The sequence below is a fragment of the Mustela nigripes genome, chromosome X (genome assembly GCF_022355385.1).
Source record: "Mustela nigripes isolate SB6536 chromosome X, MUSNIG.SB6536, whole genome shotgun sequence".
Lineage (NCBI taxonomy): Eukaryota > Metazoa > Chordata > Mammalia > Carnivora > Mustelidae > Mustela > Mustela nigripes.
The window spans coordinates 111,527,551-111,551,728 of NC_081575.1; the positions used below are offsets into that span (position 1 = coordinate 111,527,551).

The following is a 24,178-nucleotide window of genomic DNA, read 5'->3' on the forward strand; positions in this document are numbered from 1 at the left end:
TTAATGGTACAGACTTACACAGAAGATACTCATAAAAGCTGCTGCTGGTGCTCCGGGGGTTTACTTATTGTGACCCTAAAGTGTTGCTTCTGAACTCTGATTCCCCTTCCCTTTATCTGGGACCAGAAGGTGATCATTTGATAAGCACACAGCTTTTCCTGAGTAGACATTCAGAGAGGCAAACTGCCCTGCTGTAAAACGAGTGCTATGTGCTATTCTAAAAGTACTTAGCCTCTGGGTACGGGCGGTAGGCAAGAGTGGTCTGGCCATGCGGCTGGTAAACGGCTCCTAAGGAGCTCAGCGGCTGTTTTCCCTCCCCAGATCCAGTCCCTGCCTCAACTCTGTTTCTGTTCAGCTTCGCATTCATGTCAGCTTCTCCTACGTGGTAACGAACTACCTCACTGCTCAGCAGAAAACTGGCAACTCTGAGTTTCCTAAGCCAGGGCTCCAGGCAGGTAAGCTGTGGTCTAAAAATCAATCTCAATTAGATTTCCCACGGCCAGGTATGAGGTCCATTAAGAAGCATCAGGCCAAGCAAAATAGTAGAAAAGTGGTTGCTATCTGTCTCCATGTAGAGACAAAAGATTTACTTCAAATAGGTACACAGTGATTATAAAATAAGCCAAGCCAGTGTCAGTCCCTCCTGAAAAACAGAAAACTGAACCAACTAACCTTTAATGTCTTATTGTGACGCTGCAGTTCCCGGCAAAGAGACTCTAGTTTGCTTCTTGCCAAGATAGCCTTGCTGTGCTCACTCTGCAAGTGGACTTTCTCTTTCACAATTTGGGCTTGTTTCTTCTGCAGAATCTTCATTTGCTTCTGAACATTCCTGCTTTCCTCCAGCTAAAATTAATAAGCACTTTACAGTCAGGAAGTACAACGAAAACCTTTGAGTTACAGCTGGAGGAATTACACTAAGAACTATGGAACTACATTTTCAAAAACCAAGTATTACAGTATTTTTTAAAACTTATTTTGTAACCTATTACTCTGCCAACCTTCTCTCTTCTAGTCATGATAGGAAAGTAAACAAAAAATCAAGGATAATGGAAAAAACAATCTTAATCTATAAAAAAAAAAAAAAAAAAAAAACCAAAACAAAAAAAACTCTACCCCCAAAGCAGGGCTCAAACTCACAAACCTGAGATCAAGAGTCACATGCTCTACCGACTGAGCCAGCCAAGCACCCCTTAATCTCTTATTAAAAATTGTTAAATGGTGCTTTTGGAAAAACTTTAGAAATAAACACCATGGAGTTTTACTTTTCTGAGAAACACACAGGCTGCTCTATTGAAATGGTCCTCCAAATTAGAATTCCAAATTAGAATAAGCAGTATTGGGGCACCGGGGTGGCTCAGTCAGCGAAGCATCCAACTCCAGATTTTGGCTCAGGTCAGGATCTCTGGGGTGTGAAACTGAGCCCCGCACCAGGCTCCACGCTGGGTGTAGAACCTGCTGAAGGTTCTCTCTCTCTCTGTCTCCCTCTGCCCACATTCCCCTCCTCAGCTCAGACACATGCATGTGCTCTCCAAGGAACAACAAAAAAAAAGAATGAGCAACATTCAAGTTCTTTGTGAGAAAGAGAGGAATTGCTGCAATTTTGGATTTGGAGCAAATAAGTATATTTCAAGGTTAAATCAACGCTAACAGATTAAGACAGCAGCCTTACTGACGGTTCACAGAAAAGATGCTGAGTCAATTTCAAGAGCCAAGAGTGACACCTTGTGGCCTATCAAAACACACCAAGCATCCTGAAATGCCATATGCTCACAGCTATTAAAAACATCCTTACAGAAATTCTTGCAGAAAAAATAGTTTTATTTTTGTATAATACTTTTGCAAAGTAACGTTATTATGACCACAGGTGCAGCACAGCTGCAGGAGGCTCCCCGCCTGCACAGACGATCTGTAACTCTGCAGAGAGCTGCAAGCCCTGTCCTCTCGGGCTCAAGGTGATCACAATCCAGAATCCCAGGCTCACCGTTCCTTTGCTCTTCTCATTCATCTCATTTGTGTGCGGTCCTAAAAGAACTGTTCTGGTTTCAGTTATTTTAACTTTTTTGTGGCTAGTGCAATTAAAGAACTGAATTTCTTCTTGAATTTAAATTGAGCTTAAATAGCTGCATGTAGCTAACAGCTACCATTTTGGACAGCACAACTGTAGATCATATTGCTAGAATGCATCCAAATTGTTTGCACAGATCAAGAAACAGAAAACCCTTTCTGTAAATGGCCAAAAAGTAAGTGTTTTAGGCTTTGTGGGCCACATACTCTGTTGCATTGTTGTGTTCTTTTTCTTAAACACTTTAAAAACGTAAAACCATTCTTAGCTTGTGGGCAGTACAGAAACAGGCCTTGCCAGATTTGGCCCCACTGGTTACAGGACATCTCACTTAAAAAATATGCCACACACAACATACTTTACTGACCCATTCTCAAGTCAATGGGCATTTGGGTTCTTCCCAGACTTGATTGCTTACAATGTTATGAACACTGTCCTATGTGCTCCCTGCTGTACACATGTAAGAAGTTCTCTGGGTGCAAGCCTAGGAGTGGGACTGCTAGGCAGTGACTCATGTTCTACTTCACATGACAATGCCACACTCTTTTCGAGAGTGGCTGGCAGATTTATTCTCCCATCAGCAACTTATAAGAGATCATGTAGATAGATGCGTATCCTCTCCAAAAGTACAATCAGAATTCTTAATGTATGCCGCTGCAGTGGATATAAAATCGCATCTCATTCTGGTCCAGATTTGCATTTCCCTGATCACCAATAAAGTTGAACAACTCTTTACATGTTTATGTACCTTTATGTTAAGATATCTTTATATCTTCATGTTTTTCCACTTCTCTAAAATGCCTCTTACATGTCTCTTGCCCAGTTTCCCATTGGGTTATTTGTTCTTTTCGTATTCATTCGTAGGTGTTCCTTAGATATTCCTGAAACTAAATACTCTGTTGGTTGTATTTGCTGGCATATGTTCTTCCCAGTTTTTTTAATGTGACGTCTCACTGTCTTTTGCTGAACAGAAAGTTAATTTCAACACAGCCAATTTTTGCAATCCTTTCTCTGATAGTGCTTTTTGTGTTGTAAGAAATCCTTCCCTTGGGGCACCTGGGTGGCTCAGCTGGTTAAGCATGAGACTCGATATCAGCTCAGGTCACGGTCTCAGGTTTGTGAGACAGAGCCCCGCACTGGGCTCCACACTTGACAGTGAGTCTGTTTGTAGTTGGTTCTCGCTCTCTCCTCCCACGCTTCTCTCTCTGTCTCTTCCTAAAATAAATAAAATAGGGGCGCCTAGGTGGCTCAGTCATTAAGCATCTGCCTTCAGCTCAGGTCATGATTCCAGGGTCCTAGGATCAAGCCCCGCATCAGGCTCCCTGCTCAGCAGGAACCCTCCTTCTCCCTCACCCACTCCCCCTGCTTGTTTCCTCTCTCGCCATATCTCTCTGTCAAATAAATAAAATCTTTTAAAAATTTATCTTTTTAAAAAATCTCTTAACCCAAGTTTAGAAAAATATTTATTAATATATCTAAATAAATCTAAATATCTATAATCTTTAAAGCTTAGTTTTTGACATTTAAACCCTTAATCCATTTGGAATTAATCATTGTGTGATTAATTTCTTTCTTCACATTGTGTGTAATATCTTTCCCATAATGATATACACTTTAAGAAAGGATTTATTTATTTAAGTAATCTCTACACCCAACGTGGGGCTCCAACTCATGACCCCGAGACCAAGAGCTGCATGCTCCATCAATTTAAATAGCCAGGTGTCCCAGGATATACACTTTTCAAGTTCCATTAATTTCATGAAGATGGCAAGTCTCCCCCAAATGCACCAAAAGAATCCATGAAATGTTCTTCTAAATCCCCAAATGGGGGGCACCTGGGTGGCTCAGTGGGTTAAAGCCTCTGCCTTTGGCTCAGGTCATGATCCCAGGGTCATGGGATCGAGCCCCGCATCGGGCTCTCTGCTCAGCAGGGAGCCTGCTTCCCTTCCTCTCTCTGCCTGTCTCTCTGCCTACTTGTGATCTCTGTCTGTCAAATAAATAAATAAAATCTTTAAAAATAAAATAAAATAAATCCCCAAATGGTGTTTTTTCTCCCAATTTTTCCCAGTAAGTTGAACCTAAGATGTAATAAAGAGCCAAGAATAGCCAAGATACTTCTAACAAAAAGATTAATAAGAAGAATATATACACCTACCCCAGCAGATATCAGGATTATTATTACACTATAATAATCTACACTTGGGATGCCTGGGTGGCTCAGTCAGTTAAGGGTCTGCCTTCAGCTCAGGTCATGATCCCAGGGTCCTAGGATTGAGTCCCGCATTGGGCTCCTTGCTCTGCGGGGAGCCGGCTTCTCCCTCTGCCTGCCATTCCTCCTGCTTGTGCTCTCTCTGACAAATAAATAGATAAAATCTTCAAAAATAATAATAATAATCAACATCTACACAAACTGACTCAGGAATGGGAAAGAATAGCACTATAACACATACCTAAGAATCATGTTACAAACCTAATGATACCCACACTTAGCAAGTGAAATGTGAGCATTTCAAGAACCCACACTATTTGGTAAACATGGAGGCCCAAGGTCTCTCCAGCAGCCCATCCCAGTTCCAGGGCAACATGCCATACCGTCTGCTCTACAGGACATTCTACTTATCCACGCCACAAGCACCAATGATGTCAGATGATGCTATCACAAAAAGGACAGAGGACAGTGATGGCAAAGGGAAGTTTTCTAAATAGCCTTAGGAAGAGGTTACTCCATAGATGGTCTCACTGCGACAAATCTGAAGCAAAGAGAGGTTACTACTAGGCAAGTCTAATGTGTCACACATCCTAAAATGAATGTAGCAATTATTACTGGGACTTAAAAATAACCATACCCACCTACACACACACGCGCAATAAAAGCCACAAACAAAAACAGCCTAGACCCCTGCTACTTAAAGTGTTATTTAAAGGCCAATAGCATTAACATCACCACCTGGGAGATTGTTTAAATACAGACTCTCAGGCCCCAACCCAGACCCACCAAATCAGAACATGCCTTTTAACAGAAGTCCCAATGGTGCGGGTGAATCTGAGGACTGCCCTAGGCAGCTATCTGCCCTTTCTTCTAATCTATTCATGGCTGTCTGCCTTCCACCATTCTTACAGGATTCTCATGCAGATGGAACCAATAGGACCGGTTTCCACAGACAGTGGAAGATTTCCTTTCCTGAAGCCAGCAACCTGACCACACTGTGTTTTCTTCCATCTTTGTATCCGTGACTGTTCTAGGCCATTTATACTGACGCACTTGGCTTCCTGCTGCTCTGAACAGAAGGTGCTAAGCTGCGGAATGCCAGCTCCGGGGGCGCATACACACACCCCTTTGTAAAGCAAGGGAGATAAATTGTAATTCTTTGAATAATAAACAGAATTGATATTTAGAGCTGCCCAGTGACAAAAAGTAGTATTTGTGATATGGAATATCTGCTTCAGCAACAGATGAAAATGCATAAAAATCATCAATAATTCATATAAGTTTTTCACAAAAGGCATTACTTTTAGCATTTATATTACACTTACTCATTCTAAGTTTCCCACAACCCTTACACTTACAGAAAGGGTTCTAGGACGTCCCCATTCTTCAACCTAAACAGGATGGCAGGGTTTCCATGTTGAGACTTTTCATAATTTTTAAAAGAGAATTAATGTTTCTTGAAATAACACAGGCCCAAAACAAATGAGGTCAGTTTCTCTAGAAGGAGAAAGAAATGCCTGGCACATAGTAGATGTGAAATAAATATTTCCTGAGACACAGTATTGTTTTAGTAGACTATTTCATCTAACTCACAGTTTCAATCACAATGGGTAGAACATTTATCTCTAGAATTCCCCTGGGAAAAGTTAAATACAGGAACCACTACACCCAGACTAGCATCTTTAGCATCACACCGTAGTACTTCTAAGTCAGCCTTTTCACTTCTAAAACAGAGTTTTAGAAAATCTATGCCCTATCTTAGCATTATAATGTCCTATAGGTAGCCCCTTATAAAATGAAGTCACACAAGCAGCAAAAAGCCCCAAGAAATAAAATTCTCTTCAATTTTGGAACACAATATAATTTTTACATCTAAAGCTATATCAAAGTATTTTTTTTTTTTTTTTTTTTAAAGATTTTATTTATTTATTTGACAGACAGAGATCACAAGCAGGCAGAGAGGCAGGCAGAGAGAGAGAGGAGGAAGCAGGCTCCCTGCCGAGCAGAGAGCCCGATGCGGGACTCGATCCCAGGACCCTGAGATCATGACCTGAGCCGAAGGCAGCGGCTTAACCCACTGAGCCACCCAGGCGCCCCTATATCAAAGTATTTTAAAAAGGTTATCAAGTACATACAACATTTTGCTGCACTTCATATGAACTTTACCCCCTTGATTTAATACTCACAAGATCAGCATATTTCTTACAGAGAGCTGCCAGCTTCTCTTCTGGAGTTGAAAGGGTGTTTAGGGCTTGCATCAATAATAAAACTTCTTTGCCTGATGATTAACAAGATGAGAGGAATAAGATCAAGTCTAACCTGTAAATTCTACATAACACTTTCTATGTTCTGACATCCAGAGTAAAATAATTTGTGCCTGTATCTAGACATAAGAGATTTACCAGCTAAATTAAGAAAGCTATTTTTAAATTCTGGATTAGCAGGCACCCCTTGCTTCCCACCCCTACCCTGAATTTTTTCACTCACTAATACTGCTAGCTATTTGTAACTCTTGCTAAAGGCTTAAAAATTCCCTTGCTTAACCACTGATGTCCAAGCTAAGACAAAGGGCAAGTTACAAAGGGCAGAATATTTTTAAAAGCTTCCTACCCAAATACAAATATAGAAGCAGGTTCAAAGAGAATTTCAGTTGGTACTCTCTAAGATGCACATAAATCACTTGTGGCATGTATTTTTTCTATAAGCAATTTAAATAACTTCTGATCATTTAGTAAGCACCTTCTGTGTGTTAACCAAGTTTAGTGTAAATAAAAGGGTGTCAACGTAAGTTCTTTCCCCCACAGGAGGAGCTAGCAACGGTATTTAAAAAAATCTTTGGCAGGGAGAAGCAGGTGGGTGAGATAGAGGACAAATGGTCTTTCAAAATAAGTGATAATATTTTACTTCTAAAGTAACCATTTTATTTTTTAAATATTTACTCTTATATGTAGGATATTTCATTTAAAAATATATATTAAAAGGACTTTGATATGTGGTATACAGACTGCTATGAAGAAAAAAAGCACGCGGACTTCAAAACTGAACACCTTTCTATCCACACAAAATTTCAGAAACAAAACCTCTCAAAGCCCAAGGCCAGTACAAATTTTAAGAGATGACTAAACATGATTATTAAATATGATTAGAAGTAACCATAATGTAACCTGCAATTTTTAATCAAGATTTTAAACCATATTCCATCTGGGTTGTTTTTTTTTTTTTGGAGACACAATTCATATACTATAAAATTCACCCTTTTAATTAGAAGCGTACGATGGAGTACATTCACAAAGTCGTGCAACAATCACCACTGTCTAATTCCAGAACATTTCATCACCCCAAACAGAAACCCCATATCCTTCAGCAGTCCCTCCCTCCTGCTCCCCCACCGCGGCCCTGGCAACCACTATGCCACTCTCTGTCTCCATGGACCTGCCAATTCTGAATATTTCATATTAAATAGAATCTTAATATGTGGACTTTTGTGTCTGGTTCCTTTCATTCAGCATGTTTTCAAGGTTCACCCACGTACAATGTTCTCACTACTTCATTCCTTTTTATAGCAGATATGATACCACATTTTGTTTATCCATTCATCAGCTGATGGATAACTGTGTTGTTCCAACTTTTTGGCTATTATGAAAAAGGCTGCCATGAATACTCATGTACACATTTTTGCATGGTCATATGCTTTCAACCCTCCTGGCTATATACCTAGAGGTAGAGCTGCTGAGTCACATGGTAACATTATGTGAAACTTTTGTTTTTAAGTATTAAGTCATCTCTACACCTAATGAGGGGCTCAAACACAACCCTGAGATCAAGAGTTGCATGTTCCTCCAACTGAGCCAGCCAGGTGCCCCATTCCCTGTAACTTCTTAAGACTCCATATCTGCTTTTACACATATAATTGGGGCTGCTGATTTTGAAGACATTTGTTTGAAAGGAATTAAAATTATTTTTTTAAAGATTTTATTTATTTATTTGTCAGAGAGAGAGAGTGAGAGAGAGAGCACAAGCAGGGGTAGTGGCAGGCAGAGAGAGAACCAGGCTCCCCACTGAGCAGGGAGCACAATGTGGGACTCGACCCCAGGACCCCAGGATCATGACCTGAGCTAAAGCCAGATCCTTAACCGACTAAACCACCCAGGTATCCCTGGAATTAAAATTATTTCTTGTATTTCTATAAGAATTTTAAGGTTTTCCAAGTTAGTGAAAAATATATTTAATATATTTAATATTTCCAAGTTAGTGGAAAATATATTTAATAATATTAATAATATTAAATAAATAATAATATTTAATAAGGATAATTTTGTACAGAAAACCATACAAATCAAACACTGTTAATCTTAGGTATACTAAGTATAAAATATTTAGGGGCACAGCACCTGGGTGACTCAGTCAGTTAACCATGTGCCTTTGCTCAGGTCATGATCCCAGGGCCTTGGGATCAAGTCCTGCATCGGGCTCCTTGTTCAGGAGCTTCTCCCTCTCCCCTGGCTTGTGCTCCTTCTCTCTGTCAAATAATTAAATTTTAAAAAAATTTAGAGTCAATGAGTAAGGCTAAAATAAAAGGGGATTTCAGATTTCATAACAAAATTTAACCTATTACCTTTTTAGTCCTAAATCTCAAACACAGAAGGAAAAAGAAAACGTACCCTTGAAAGTCAGTCTTAACCCACTTCTGAACGATAGATAACATTATGCTGTCTCTAAAGCATTGTGACTAGATTTTAAATAAAACAAGCCAATAAATGCACAGTCTTCACAGTAAATTTCAGTCAGACTACATTAAAGATGCAAACAAGGCAAGTCAAATACTACTTTGTCAAGTTGGCCCCAAATTCTGTGAAGAAAGCTTATTCCTGATTACTTAGAGAAAACAACTTCCTCCTTTGCTATCTTTGTCTCCTGCAAAAAATGCAGTAAATATACACACTTGCTCCACTGAGGACAAGAGATATATTAGCTAAACATCCGCCTCAACGCTGGCCACGTTCATAATCACCTGCGCTGTGGAGAACAGAAGTAAAAAGAGCAGCACACGGAAATGTCCAACCAATGAGCACAGACTATTACCTAAAGTCTTCTCTTTGCTCCCGCTGCAGTCTGAATCCTGCTGACCATCAGGAGGATCTATTCGAGCTTCTCGCCCAGGAATTTCCTCTCTGGACTCTTGCATGCAGTATGCTGGGCTCATCAAACTCCTGTTCTTTGTAATAAAATCACTGCCTTCATCCTCTTCCAATGAATGCTTGTTACTTGTGCCACCACAATTTGAGTCTTGATGTTGAAGAATATCATTTGATTGAGAGTTGTGTAACATATCTGCCTTCACCCCTAACCCACACATTCCAGCTTCTTCCATTGTGCCAATCACAAACTAGAGAGAGGAAAAGAAAAAATATGGAAAGAGGGGTTAAAGCAAATGTAATCAATGTTTACATCCAATAATACACCACAGATGGACAGTTTTTTTCTTTTAGTGATTTGTAAAATTGATGTAAATATGGTAATTTCTAAGTTTCAGAGTGGCGACATAACTGTAAAGTATAAGAAAATTAAAACAAATCACACAACTAAGTGGTCCCAAAGGAAGTGAGAAATGCCATTTACTTTATTTTATTTTTTATTTATTTATTTAACAGACAGAGATCACAAGTAGGCAGAGAGGCAGGCAGAGAGAGAGAGAGGAGGAAGCAGGCTCCCTGCTGAGCAGAGAGCCCAATGAGGGGCTCAATCCCAGGACCCTGGGATCATGACCTGAGCCTAAGGCAGAGGCTTTAACCCACTGAGCTCCCCAGGAGCCCTTTCCATTTATTTTTCTTTAAAGATTTTATTTATTTATTTATTTATTTATTTATTTATTTATTTGAGAGAGAGAGAGAGAGATCGCGAGTGAGAGAGAGCACGAGCATGAGAGACAGAGAGAGAGAGCGAGCATGAGAGTAGAGAGGTCAGAGGGAGAAGCAGACTCCCTGCCAAGCAGGGAGCTGATTCGGGACTCGATCCCAGGACTCCAGGATCATGACCTGAATGGATGGCAGTTGCTAAACCAACTGAGCCATCCAGGCGCCCCAGAAATGCCATTTAGTTGTAAATCTAAACTTATTTCCCTAAGGGCACCTGGGTGTCTCAGTCACTTAAGTATCTGCCTTTGGCTTGGGTCCTGATCCCAGGGTCCTAGCAATGAGCCCTACATCTGGCTCCTTGCAGACTGCTTCTTCCTTTCCCTCTGCCCCTCTCCACCAGTCGTGCTCCCTCTGTCCCTGTTTCAAAAAAAAAAAAAAAAAAAAAAAAGGGTGGGCACCTAAGTGGCTAAGTCGGTTAACTCACTGTCTTTGGCTCAGGTCATGGTCCCAGGGTCCTGGGATCAAGCCCTGCTTCGGGTTCCCTGCTCAGCAGGGAGCCTGCTTCTCCCTCTCCCTCTGCCTCTCCCCCAGCTTGTGCTCACTCTCTCTCAAATAAGCAAAACAAAATCTTTAAAAAAAAAAAAAAAATACTGGGGCACCTGGGTAGCTCAGTGGGTTAAGCCACTGCCTTCGGCTCAGGTCATGGTCTCAGGGTCCTGGGATTGAGCCCTACATTGGGCTCTCTGCTCAGCAGGGAGCCTGCTTCCCTTCCTCCCTCTCTTCCTCCTTGTGATCTCTCTCCCTGTGTCAAATAAATAAATAAAATCTTTTAAAAAAAGTACTCACACTTCCTTTCAAAAATAAACTTTTTTTCCCTAAAAAGAATTCACCATTAAAATAGTCAATATCTTAGAAATGAAATTATCCTGTTAGGAAACATTAATTATTCTGTTCTTATCCCTGATGAGACGGTAGAGCAGAGGTGGCTCACTAGCTGTCCAGCAAAAACCCTCACTCCTCCAATACCCTCCAGCTGGCGCTGCTAGACAAATGCTCAGCTCAGGACTCCATTTCCCAGGCCCCTTGTATCTAAGCGGAACTCCCAAGCAGAGTTCCCACCAATGGAATGTAAGATGAAATAATGACTGTCCCTTCTTCAACAAGACTTTCATTCTTAGAAGCATACATTCTTTCCCCACCATTTCTTCCCCACTCTGGCTGAATGCAGAGATCTCCCAGACTCTGAGAGACGGCACAGCTACAGGATAAAAGAATTAACAGTCTAGGCCCCTAAATCCCATGTACATACAAAGGAAGGCTGCCCTTCCTACAAAGAACTCCACACTGGACTATTAGATGAGCACAAAAATAAAGTTCTCTCACATTAGGCCACAGAAACTTGGGAGAATAATGGTTTAAGCAACTATCCCTGCCCAAACAAATGTGGATAGTGGCCATGGCCATGGGAGTAAAGGCATTATTCTAGTATTTTATTCTCAAATCAGTAAAATTGACCTTACTCTCTCTTCTATCATAACGTTAACCCCATTTATTTATGGGCTTCTTCCCCTTAACATGATGTGGCACAAATTTGAATTTTACACATTCTATACATTCCCTCTCTGTATGAAAGAGGGCCTCTTCCCTTTCTGAATAATACAATTGGTATGTGTGTGTGTGTGGGGGGGGTGTTAGTATCTTTCTTTTACCACAAGTGGACAAAGTTACTTTCCAAAGTTTATAGGAGAGCAGAGATTCATTATTTCGAGTTACAAGAGTACTTCCAACTGAAGAACTAAAACTGATTTAAAGTATCAAAGTAGCAGAAGAGACAGAGATTGTGGAAAGTAAGTCCTTATCCTTTATAGTCTAATGTTGATGAACCAGGTCCTATACTTCTGGAGGAACAAACTGGTACAGCCACTTTGAGAAACTCTTTGACAATACGGATACATTCCAACCCAAACCCTGCTCTTAGGATTTTACCCAAGTATGCACATATGTGCAGCCAAAGGCCAAGAATGTTTAAAGAAGGGCTATTGGTAATTGTCCCCAAATGGAATTAACCCAAATTTGTTTCAAGAGAAGGGATACATTGTACTATGCTCATACCATCCAGCAACAAGAACTAACTACTGATAGATGCAGTGACACCAATCGATTTAAGGAAGGTGCCGAGAAATCCACACTGTAGGAAACCACTTATATGTAAAGTTCAGAATCAGGAAGGCTAGGGGCACCTGGGGGTGGCTCAGTGGGTTAAGCCGCTGCCTTCAGCCCGTGTCATGATCCCAGAGTCCTGGGATTGAGTCCAGCATAGGCTCCCTGCTCAGCTGGGAGCTGGCTTCACCCTCTCCTCTCTACTCGTGCTCCCCAGATATTTCGGTCTCTGCCTCTCTCTCTCTCTCAAATAAATAAATAAAATCTCCCCCCCCCCCAAAAAAAAAATCTGGCAAGGCTAATCAATTGTGCTGGATATCAACAGAGGGGTTAATACTGAGGGTAGGGTCTTCAGGGGTACTTGGCAATATTCTATTTCTTGAGCCAGATGGAGTCACACAGATGTTCACTTTATGAAAATTCATTAAGCCTAGGGGCGCCTGGGTGGCTCAGTGGGTTAAAGCCTCTGCCTTCGGCTCAGGTCATGATCCCAGGGTCCTGGGATACAGCCCCCTATCGGGCTCTCTGCTCCGCGGAGAGCCTGCTTCCTCCTTTCTCTCTGCCTGCCTCCCTGTCTACTTGTGATCTCTGTCAAATAAATAAATAAAATCTTTTAAAAAAATTCATTAAACCTAAACATTTACAATTTGTCTACTTTATTGAAGTAAAACCTATTTCAGAAAAGTTTATTTTTAAAGTTGCAATTTATACATTATTCAAGAGTTATGAAGAACCAAACAGAATATTTTCCTCAGGACAGAAAGATTAGCAATGTGCTGCTTTTCATGATACTTTTAAAATAATGTGCATACAATACTTTCATTTCTTAAAAAATTAATGCATTAAGAGGAAAAGGGTTGTCTATCTTCAGAGTTGCTGTTTGATGCCACATTCTAAGCCTAAAAACTTAGAAATATTTAAAAGACTCTTAAATTCTTTCAAAAATATTTAAAACTCACTTCCATATGCAATGCATTCTGTAGAATGAGATTTCACAAGTGTAATCCACAGGTATTAAATTTATAAAACACTCATGATGAAGTTTCAAAAACTTCAAAACAAACATCTTTTGTTAAATTCCTGCAGAAACTTCTTAAAGCCATGAATATGCCCAAATAATATACTACATAAGTATTAATCTCAAACTAAATGCAAAATGATCATTTTTTGCTACATTATATACCCAGCTACTAAGTTCCGCCTCTACTTTATATCAAATACTGAACTGCCATATACTACTGGGCACATGGATAATGTTAACAGCCCTCCTCTTTACAAGCAGTAGAGGAAAAACAATAAGTGCTATTAATATCATCTTTCCCAATTTTTATTTTATTATTTTTTAAAGATTTTATTTGCAGGGAGGGGGGCAAGCGTGCGGAGCTCAGTCACAGGACCCCAAGATCATGACCTGAGTGGGAAGCAGATGTTTAACTGACTGAGCCACCCAGGCACCCCCTTCCCCAATTTTTAAAAAAATAATTTTTAAACCGTTCCCCTGAAAACCATTAGTATAAGAATGGGTTCACAAAACCACAACATTGGTTTTTTGTTTTTTTTTTAAATTTTATTTATTTATTTATTTGAGAGACAGAGAGAGATCACAAGTAGGCAGAGAGGCAGGCGGCGGGGGGGGGGGGGGGGGCGGACGGACACGGGGGAAGTAGGGCCCGACCTGAGCCGAAGGCAGAGACCCAACACACCGAGCCACCCAGGTGTCCCCAACATTGGCTTTAAATACCGATGAAAGTCTGTTAAAAGATAATTAAAACAGAAGACTGCTATCTCTAATACATGACAGAATTTCTCAGAAGTTGTAATGATGATAAAATCCACCTTATACCAGAAAGTTTTGTCAAGACACACCAAAAATATAATGAGCAAGCAATCTGTTGGAAGAAGGGGGAGCCATAATTTAATTAATGGGTAATTTTCTTTTTTTTTTTTAAGTTTTTAAAATTTATTTAATTGACAGAGAGAGAGATCACAAGTAGGCAGAGAGGCAGACAGAGAGGGGGGGAAGCAGGCTCACCGCTGAGCAGAGAGCCCAATGTTGGGCTCGATCCCAGGACCCTGAGACCATGATCTGGGCTAAAGGCAGAGGCTTAACCCACTGAGCCACCCAGGTGCCCTGGGTAATTTTCATTCAGGAAAACCTGAAGCCTCTCCTAGGATCAATTTTAATAAGAAAGGTACCTGAGAAATGGAATTTGTTAATTTCTCATTTTTCAGCTCTATTAGTGTTTTTCATAACCTTTATTAAGATATAATACCCATGTAATTCACCAATTTGAAGTGTACAGTCCACTGGTTTTTAGTATACTCACAGAGTTGAGGAACCATCACCACAATCAATCTTAGAATACTTTAGTCACTGGGACGCCTGGGTTAAGCAGCTGCCTTCAGCTCAGGTCATGATCCCAGCGTCTTGGGATCTAGTCCCACATCGGGCTCCCTGCTTCTCCCTCTGCCTCTGCCTGCCACTCTGTCTGCCTGTGCTCACTCTCTCTGACAAATAAATAAATAAAATCTTAAAAAAAAAAAAATACTTTAGTCACCTCAGAAAGAAGCCTTCCCATTAGCCCCAGCCCTAGGCAACTAACATACTGTATTTACAGATGTGGTTGTTCTGAGCAGTTCACCTCAACAGAAACAGGTAATACGTGGCCTTTTGTGTTTGGCTTCCTTCACATAGCTTGATTTCAAGGTTTATCCATGTTGTAGTATGTATCACTACTTCGGTTCTCTTTATTGTCAAATAATATTCCAGTTTGGATATACCATGTTTTATTTATCCATTCATCAGCTGACAGGACATCTGGATTATTTCCAACTATTGGCTATTATAAATAAATCTGTTATGAACATTAACGTACAAACTTTTATGTAGACATATGTTTACATTTCTACAGGGTATATACCTAGGAGTGGAACTGCTGGGTCATATGGTCACTCTGGTTAACCTTTTGGGGAACCGTGACACTATTTTTCTAAATGACTACACCACTTTATATTCCCACCAGCAGTGTGTTAGGGTTCCATTATTTATACGTTCTCACCAACACTTGTTATTGCCGGTCCTTTTGATAATAGCCACTACAGTGTGAAGGTATCTCATCTAATGACTAATGATGTTGACATTCTTTTCATGTGCCTATTGGTCATTTGTATACCTCCTCTGGAGAAATGTTTATTCACATCCTTTGCCCCCTTTCTAACTGGGTTCTTATTGAGTTCTAAGAGTTCTTTATATATGCCAGATACAAGTCCCTTATCAGATGTATGACTGGCAAGTATCTTCTATTACTATTCTCTCAATTTTGGAGAAAAGGCACAATGTATTCACCTATTTCAAAATGTCATAAATTTAATTAAAAATCACTCTGGCTTTCAGATTAAAGGCAGATAGGTTAATTTCAACTACCAAACACAGAAAAAAGATGCAGGACTAGAAAAGTCAAAATGTTTACATAACTCAAAACAGTAGCTGGTGGCACTGAGCATAAATAAGGACCCTGAATGTGTAGTATGAATAACCATCACATCTCATGCTGTCCTTCTATTTCATTGTTTTCTATTTTTTTAAAAGATTTTATTTATTTATTTGACAGACAGAGATCACAAGTAGGCAGAGAAGAAGGCAGAGAGAGGGAGAAGCAGGCTCCCTGCTGAGCAGATTCGGGGCTTGATCCCAGGACCTGAGATCATGACCGGAGCCTAAGGCAGAGGCTTTAACCCACTGAGCCACCCAGGTGCCCCATCATTGTTCTCTATTTTTATTTTTTTATTTTTTTATTTTTTTTTTTAAAGATTTTATTTATTTATTTGACAGAGAGAAATCACAAGTAGATGGAGAAGCAGGCAGAGAGAGAGAGAGAGAGAGGGAAGCAGGCTCCCTGCTGAGCAGAAAGCCCGATGCGGGACTCGATCCCAGGACCCTGAGATCATGACCTGAGCCGAAGGCAGCGGCTTAACCCACTGAGCCACCCAGGCGCCCATGTTCTCTATTTTTAGTTAATACTACTTCTTTTTGTCTTTCCGGACACGCCACCCTTTGGCCTCTCAGCTCCTGTCACACACATTACATTAGCACTTATTTGGTATGCATATCCAACTAGACAGCAAAAGCTTATGCATAAAAGGTACTCAATTGCCAACTGATGGAGAACACATGGGCCAAAACGATTGCTGAAAACAAGCCATGGAAAATATCTAAACATTACAAGTTAGAGGAAAATACCACTATGACTACTTTATCTTTAGAAGCAATACAGTATTACATTTCCTTTGCTCTCCTGTGCAACTAATTTTGATGTATTTTTCACATTTGCTAATGAAAGACTAACTTTGGCACTACAAAATCTTGGTTTATGAATAAGCCCAGGTCCAGCTGGACTCTTGAAATAGCAGGCCCCAATTTTTCTACTGTATGTGCTGTTTGTTCAAGAACCTTCTTGAGGCTCTGCACTGGGCCATGATATGAAGCAAATTCTTAAGTCAACAACTTTAAATGGTAGATTATATATATAAGCCCTCACCTCCTTAAGCAGAGATCTCTATATCACATAGCCAATACAACTTCCTATTCTGCTTTCTCTGATACCCATTCTGGATGCCTTTTCTTGGGTATTAATCTCCTGTATAAACAGCAGCAGTTAGTATTTATGCAGCAAATACTACATCCTGGCACAACTGCAAGCACTTTCTTATATTAACTAATTTAATCCTCACAATAATGTCACAAGATAGGTATTATTCGGGGCGCCTGGGTGGCTCAGTGGGTTAAAGCCTCTGCCTTCAGCTCAGGTCATGATCCCAGGGTCCTGGGATCGAGCCCCACATTGGGCTCTCTGCTCAGCAGGGAGTCCGCTTCCCCCTCTCTCTGCTTGCCTCTCTGCTTATTTGTGATCTCTGTCTGTCAAGTAAATAAATAAAATCTTTAACAAAAAAAAAATAGGTATTATTATTATTTTTAAAGATTTTATTTATTTGACAGAGACATCCAGAGAGGGAACACAAGCAGGGGAAGTGGAGAGGGAGAAGCAGGCTCCCCGCTGAGCAGGGAGCCGTATGCGGGACTCCATCATGACCCAAGCCAAAGGCAGACAGCCAACAAATGAGCCACCCAGGTACCCCCGAACATATGTAAATTTTATTAAAATTTCTACACAAAGTCATTTAAGTTTAAAAAAATGCTTAATTTTATTTTTAATTTTTGAGAGAGTGTGTGTGCACTCGGGGCGGGGGGGAGGGGGGCAGAGGGAGAGGAAGAGAAAGAATCCCAAGCAAGCTCCATGCCCAGCGCAGAGCCAGACATGGCGCGCCATCCCATGACCCCGAGATCATGACCTGAGCTAAAATCAAGAGTAGGATGCTCAATTGACTGAGCTACCCAGGGCCCCTCCAAATTAATTTATTATTTTAACACAAATGCATACTCAAATGAAATGAATGTTAAGACCCACAACCCAACAAAAATGGGCAAACAATACTAAGCAAGAAATCATAGAAAATACAAGTGGCTAGCAAACATATGCTTAATTTTACTCACAATAAGAGAAGTGCAACTTAAAACTATCAGATACCATTATTCACATCAAAAACTTTGACCACCCCGTGTGGGAAAGGGTGTGGGGTACGCGCAAGCATTCCTGGTTGGGGAACAAATTGGTTTAACTACTAAGGAGTCTAATTCAGGGCAGAGACTGTGTGGAAAGGGGTGCAAAGGAACTTTCCAGGATGATGGGAATGCTCTATAACTTGATGAGGGCTGGGGTTACAAAGCTGCACGCATTTGTTAAAACTCAGCACGTACACACTTAAAGTGGCCTCACGGGTGAAAGGACCAACAGATGGATAGATAAGTGAAAAGGTATGGTAGCAGAGAATCTAGGTGGTGGCAATATGGATGTTAGTATCAAATTCGTTCAACTTTATGTTTAAAAAATTTCCACAATAAGGGGCACTTGAGTGGCTCAGTGGATTAAGCCTCTGCCTTCCGCTCAGGTCATGGTCTCGGGGTCCTGGGATCAAGCCCCACATCAGGCTCTCTGCTCATTTGTGACCTCTCTCTGTCCAATAAATAAGAATCTTTAAAATGTTGGGGAAAAAATCATGCCACATAGCTTAAATCCACCAAACTCCTTTCTTATCAATTTCTTCTACGGACAAACAAGTACATCTATGACATTATATATATAATGACATTTATGTAGCAGTATTTGTAGTAACAAAAAAAAAATCAGAAATACCCTAAATGTCCATTAATAATGAACTAGATAGTAATAACTTTGTATGATGAGAGATGACAAACTGGTATTTTGTGGTATTACACTAATGTAATACTGCATGTGAACTGTACTTCAATTAAAATAAATAATAAAACTACATACCCCCCAAAACCAAAATAATGGACTGGAGAGATCAACTGTGGTACATCCATGTTACAGGTACTATAGCATCTATTAAAAAATAAGGTAGATGGAGAATGACTGATCTGTAAGGGTAAGTTGAAAGGGGATAAAGAAAAATGCCCAACAGCATGTACTGCATGCCACGATTTGGGGGTGTGTGTGTGTGGCTGTGTAAGTTTATGAGTGGGAATCATTTACAATCTCTGGAAGGATACAAAAAAAAACACACACACTAATGGAGAGAAACTGGAAGTGGTAGGGGAGATGGGGGACACCAAGCTTTCACAGCATGCCTGTTTTATTAATCTTTTAAGTTAGGAACCATGAGTTACCTTCAAAACACCTCCCTGCCTGGCAGGAAGCCTGCTTCTCCCTCTCCTACTCTCCCTGCTTGTGTTCCTTTCTCACTGTCCCTCTGTCAAATAAATACATAAAAACTAAAAAAAAAAAAAAAAATCCAATCTCAAATGAAAGTGAAAAATTTCTATTCGAACTTTTCCCTGAAAATCATAAAACAAGCTATCACATTTTCATTTTTTTCATGAGTCTATAGTCAGGAGCAGCACACACAGCTCTTACAGCTTGAAAGACACGAGGGAGAGTAGGTCATTCAGCCACAGCAGTGTCTACTAGAGCCCTAAACCCCAACAATCCTCCACCTCATTCACTCCCCTTCTGTCAAAGGATACATTTCTCAACCTTCCTCCCATTGTCTAAATACTTAGAGCTAAGAGGATTCCTTAAGTGAAGAAAAGACGCCTTCAAAATGGATAGCCACCAGTTCAGCAACCATTAACTGTAGGAGCAAATAGCTACTATAGAAAGTTTTGCGAACATGAATACACTGTACTCATCTACTACTTGCAATAGCTTTTCCATCAATATATTTGAAACTGAGATCGCATAGGAATTAAAAACCTAAAGAAAGGGGCACCTGGGTGGCTCAGTGAAGCGGCTGCCTTTGGCTCAGGTCATGGTCCCAGGGATCTGGGATTGAGCCCCACATTGAGCTCCCTGCTCAGTGGGAAGCCTGTTTCTCCCTCCCCCTCTGCCTGCCACTCCCCTTTGCTGTGCGCGCGCGAGCGCTCTCTCTCTGTCAAATAAATAAATGAAATCCTTAAAAAGAAAAAAAAAAAAACTAAAGAAAAAACTATTTATTTATTTATTTATTTATTTATTTTAATTTATTTGACAGAGAGAGATCACAAGTAGACGGAGAGGCAGGCAGAGAGAGAGACAGAGAGAGGGAAGCAGGCTTCCTGCCGAGCAGAGAGCCCGATGCGGGACTCGATCCCAGGACCCCGAGATCATGACCTGAGCCAAAGGCAGCGGCTTAACCCACTGAGCCACCCAGGCGCCCAAGAAAAAACTATTTAAATAAGTTGCTTTCCTTTCTACTCTGTAGATAAAGATGAACAATTTTAAAGTTTAAAACTTCCAGTTATGCTCTTTCAAATAATACTGAAGCTTAAGAGCCATATTTCTTTGGCTTATTTTCTTTAAAGGGCTTAAATGTTTTTAGTAATGACTGTTCTTTTACTAACACTCATCTAAATAAAAACAAAAAAAGCCAACACCCACATCCACTTCCTAATTACTTCAACTACCATCTGCTTAAATGAGATCAAATGTCTTCAACTAGGGCCAGGCATGTGTTAAAAGCAGAAATAATCCAAACCCTGCCACTGAAGGCTAGGGTGGCCCTTCAGAGGGAGCAGGTGGGAAACACTGTGCACATTTATGCATTTTCCGGAGGGGGAGCTGTAGCTTTGCCTTGGGTTCCCAGAAAGTCTCAAAAAATGTTTATCAAGTAGGTGAAGAGAACCTTCACAACGCGCAGGTCCCTTTATAACCCCCATTTAACCTTCCCCTCAGAGAGGCTGGTCTTATTGTTCCCAGATAAGGCAAATGAAACTTACTGAGTTGAAGTAACTTGCCCACAATCATATTAAGTCAGCAAAAGGAACTCACAAAATTCGAAACAAGGTCTGTCAAACTCAAGAGCCTAGGTTTTCTTCATTACATAACTCCCCTCACACTTCATACATTAGCCTTGAAAAATGAAAGATCAAACAGATCTCTTGTGCAATTAAAAAATAAACCTAGGGGCGCCTGGTTGGCTCAGTGGGTTAAGCCGCTGCCTTCGGCTCAGGTCATGATCTCGGAGTCCTGGGATCGAGTCCCGCATCGGGCTCTCTGCTCAGCAGAGAGCCTGCTTCCCTCTCTCTCTCTCTCTCTGGCTGCCTCTCCGTCTACTTGTGATTTCTCTCTGTCAAATTAATAAAATAAAATCTTTAAAAAAAAATAAAAAATAAATAAACCTAAGAAGTTAAATGATGTCTAAAAATATATATCATGCTAGATATACAAGGATGAAATAGGAAAACACAGGGAAAGTGCTTTAAATTTTTAGCAGTGATGAACTCTGGAATTTAAAGAGGTGAGGCAGGACTAATTTGGGGGTAGGGCTCTCTATAAATAATTTAAGTCATTTTTTTTTTAAGGTATCGAAGTTGTTATGGTTTTACTTTTTTGGCCCAACTTGGGCTTGAACTCATGACCCTGAGATCAAGACTCGAGGAGAAATCAAGAGTCAGATGCTTAACTGACTGAGCCACCCAGGCACCCCTACTTTTTTGTGTCTTAGAATAAACTGAATTATCTCTAAAAATCCCTTCAACCCTATGTTTCTAATAGCTTCCCTAAGAGTTGTCAACTACCAAACAGGAATGTAATGGCAAGAGTACATGCCTGACAGACCCAGTGGGGGCCAGAGAAGTAAGAACCACCGAAGGAAATACTGAAAGATACCAAAAATACTCTGTATCTCTCAAGACATCAGCTATCAGCCTTAGTTGATTTTTTAAAAATATGAACCTCTCTCCTAAACATATCCAGTATTTTGAGAAGCTTTTACATTTCCAAATATAAATTTTACAAACTTATAACATTTACATTTTCATGTGCTTTTTAATTTTTTTAAACAGGTGGATGGAGATGGTGGGGATTTCATGTACTTGGTGGGGGTTTCATATACTTTTTAAATCAGAAAAGTGACTCTGGCTGTATATAAATCATTTAAAATAGTTTATATACTAAAGCTATTTTAGTCTTTCAAAGAATTATTCTGGATAGCAAACTTTTCCACACAGTTAACACTACATCAATCATTCATCTCAAAATTCTGTTTTAAACATTTTGGACCAAAGCCTTTAAAATATATATTATATAACCTGATGCCTCCTTAAATAGTAGTCTGTTTCACTGTGTTAGAACAAAGGAATGAAATGAAATGAAAGGATTTTAATTTTTAACAGATAAAATGACATATTACTGTGCACTAGAATATAATTAGATTCTAGGGTCCATCTCTACAATATGCCTGTACTCTTTTCTGGGGGGTGAGGAGGGACAGAAGGAGAGGGAGAGAATCTTAAGCAGCCTCCACGCTGATCTCACGATCCTGAGATCATGACCCGAGCTGAAGCCAAGAGTTGGATGCTTAACCCACTGCACCACCCAGGTGCACCCCCCATATTCTTTACGATAATAAACTCTTAATGTCTCAAAATATGAACTCCCACAGATGAAACCTTATTTTTATTTCAAGCATGAAATACTTGTCAGAGGCTTCCTAATTATATAGCACTGTCTTCCAAAACAGACCATGCAGACCCATATATGGGACTATATTAAAAATGATGTCATGTCGGGGTGCCTGGGTGGCTCAGTGGGTTAAGCCTCTGCCTTCGGCTCAGGTCATGATCTCAGGGTCCTGGGATCGAGCCCCATGTCGGGTTCTCTGCTCAGCGGGGAGCCTGCTTCCCCCTCTCTCGCTGCCTGCCGCTCTGCCTACTTGTGATCTGTCAAATAGATAAATAAAATCTTTTTTAAAAATGATGTCCTTTCAAATTGGTAAAGGAGATAAATGATTTCAGGTATCTCCCAAACCATATGGGAGGAAAAGAGTGATACCCTGTAGCATCCCTCCAGATATACCAGGACTAAAAAACAGAAAATGAAAACCACAAAGAACTAGAAGTCCTAAGTAAAATTTTCTTCATAACCTTGGCATGGGAAAGAACTAAGTAAACCAAGAAGCACAGAAGATGTTTTTTTAAAGGACAGAAAGATCAATTTGGACCAACTTCAAAAGGCCGGATTTGTACGGGCCTCAAATGAGGCAGAGACCCATTTGCAAGGGTTTGTGAACAAGCAGATCACAGTTACAGAACATGTTTAACCTCATTCATAATAACAGAAATACGCATGAAAACGTAAATCATCTTTAACCTACCAGATGTAAAAAGGTTGATTTAAAAAGAACAGAACAGGGGCACGACTGGTTGGCTCAGTGGGTTAAAGCCTCTGCCTTCAGCTCAGGTCATGATCCCAGAGTCCTGGGATCAAGCCCCACGTCGGGCTCTCTGCTCAGCGGGGAGCCTGCTTCCTCCTCTCTCTCTCTGCCTGCCTCTCTGCCTACTTGTGATCTCTGTCTGTCAAATAAATAAAATCTTAAAAAAATAAATAAATAAAAAGAACAGAACAAGCCTTACTGTGAGCAAACAAGTCCCTCAGTACAGTCCTGGGAGTGTAAACTGGCAGAGCAGTAGTAGTTTTGTAGGAGTATGTATCAATGTCTGAGTACACATTCACTTTTATCCAGCAAGTCCACCACTAGTTTATTCTGAAGATATTATCACTCAAGGGCAAAGGCTATTCACCAAACTACTGACCATTACCACACAAAACCACCTAAATATCTACACATAAGGAACCGCTGAAGTAAATAATGCTCACCCATACATGGTAAAACTGCAGCAATTCGAAAGAATAATGCAGATCCACGTCAATATGGACAGAGCTCCAAGGTATAATTAAATAGGGAAAAATACAAACATCTAGTGCAGGATGAACATCTCAGTATAAATTAAAAATGTATTCATAGGGGAGCCTGGGTGGCTCAGCAGTTAAGCGTCTGCCTTCGGCTCGGGTCACGACCCTGGGGTTCTGGATGGAGTCCCTACACCCCCCCACCGATTGGGATCCTTGCTCAGTGAGGAGCCTGCTTCTCCCTCTCTCTCTTCTTGCACTTTCTCTTTCTCTGTGTCAAATAAATAATATCTTTTTCAAAAAATGTATCCATATTTAAGGCAGTATATTAGAAAATATTTTTCTGAGAATACCCTCAAAATTGTTCACCATAACAGATGGGCCTAGAAGCTGGTAATGAACAGAGACTTACTTTTCATTTTATACTTTTTTGGTTCTATTTTATTTTATTATGTGAATGTATTACTTTCATTTAAAACAAACAAACAAACAAACAAACAAAAATTTTGGGGGTGCCTGAGTGGCTCAGCCGTTGGGCTTCTGTCTGCCTTTGGCTCAGGTCGTGATCCCAGGGTCCTGAGATTGAGTCCCACATCGGGCTCCCTGCTCAGTGGGAAGCCTGCTTCTCCCTCTCCCACTCCCCCCC

General features: G+C 40.5%; 1 protein-coding gene across 4 annotated transcripts in view; it reads right to left on the reverse strand.

The window, feature by feature from the left end:
- Window positions 1-24,178, reverse strand: part of TXLNG (taxilin gamma) — a 70,060-nt gene that overhangs the window by 17,500 nt on the left and 28,382 nt on the right. For all 4 annotated transcript variants that reach the window (XM_059384592.1, XM_059384591.1, XM_059384593.1 and 1 more), the window contains 3 exons: window positions 9,354-9,657; window positions 6,458-6,549; window positions 673-843 (listed from right to left, as the gene is read on the reverse strand). In XM_059384592.1, coding sequence (XP_059240575.1) covers window positions 673-843; window positions 6,458-6,549; window positions 9,354-9,657 — 567 coding nt within the window. The remainder of the gene's footprint in view (window positions 1-672; window positions 844-6,457; window positions 6,550-9,353; window positions 9,658-24,178) is intronic.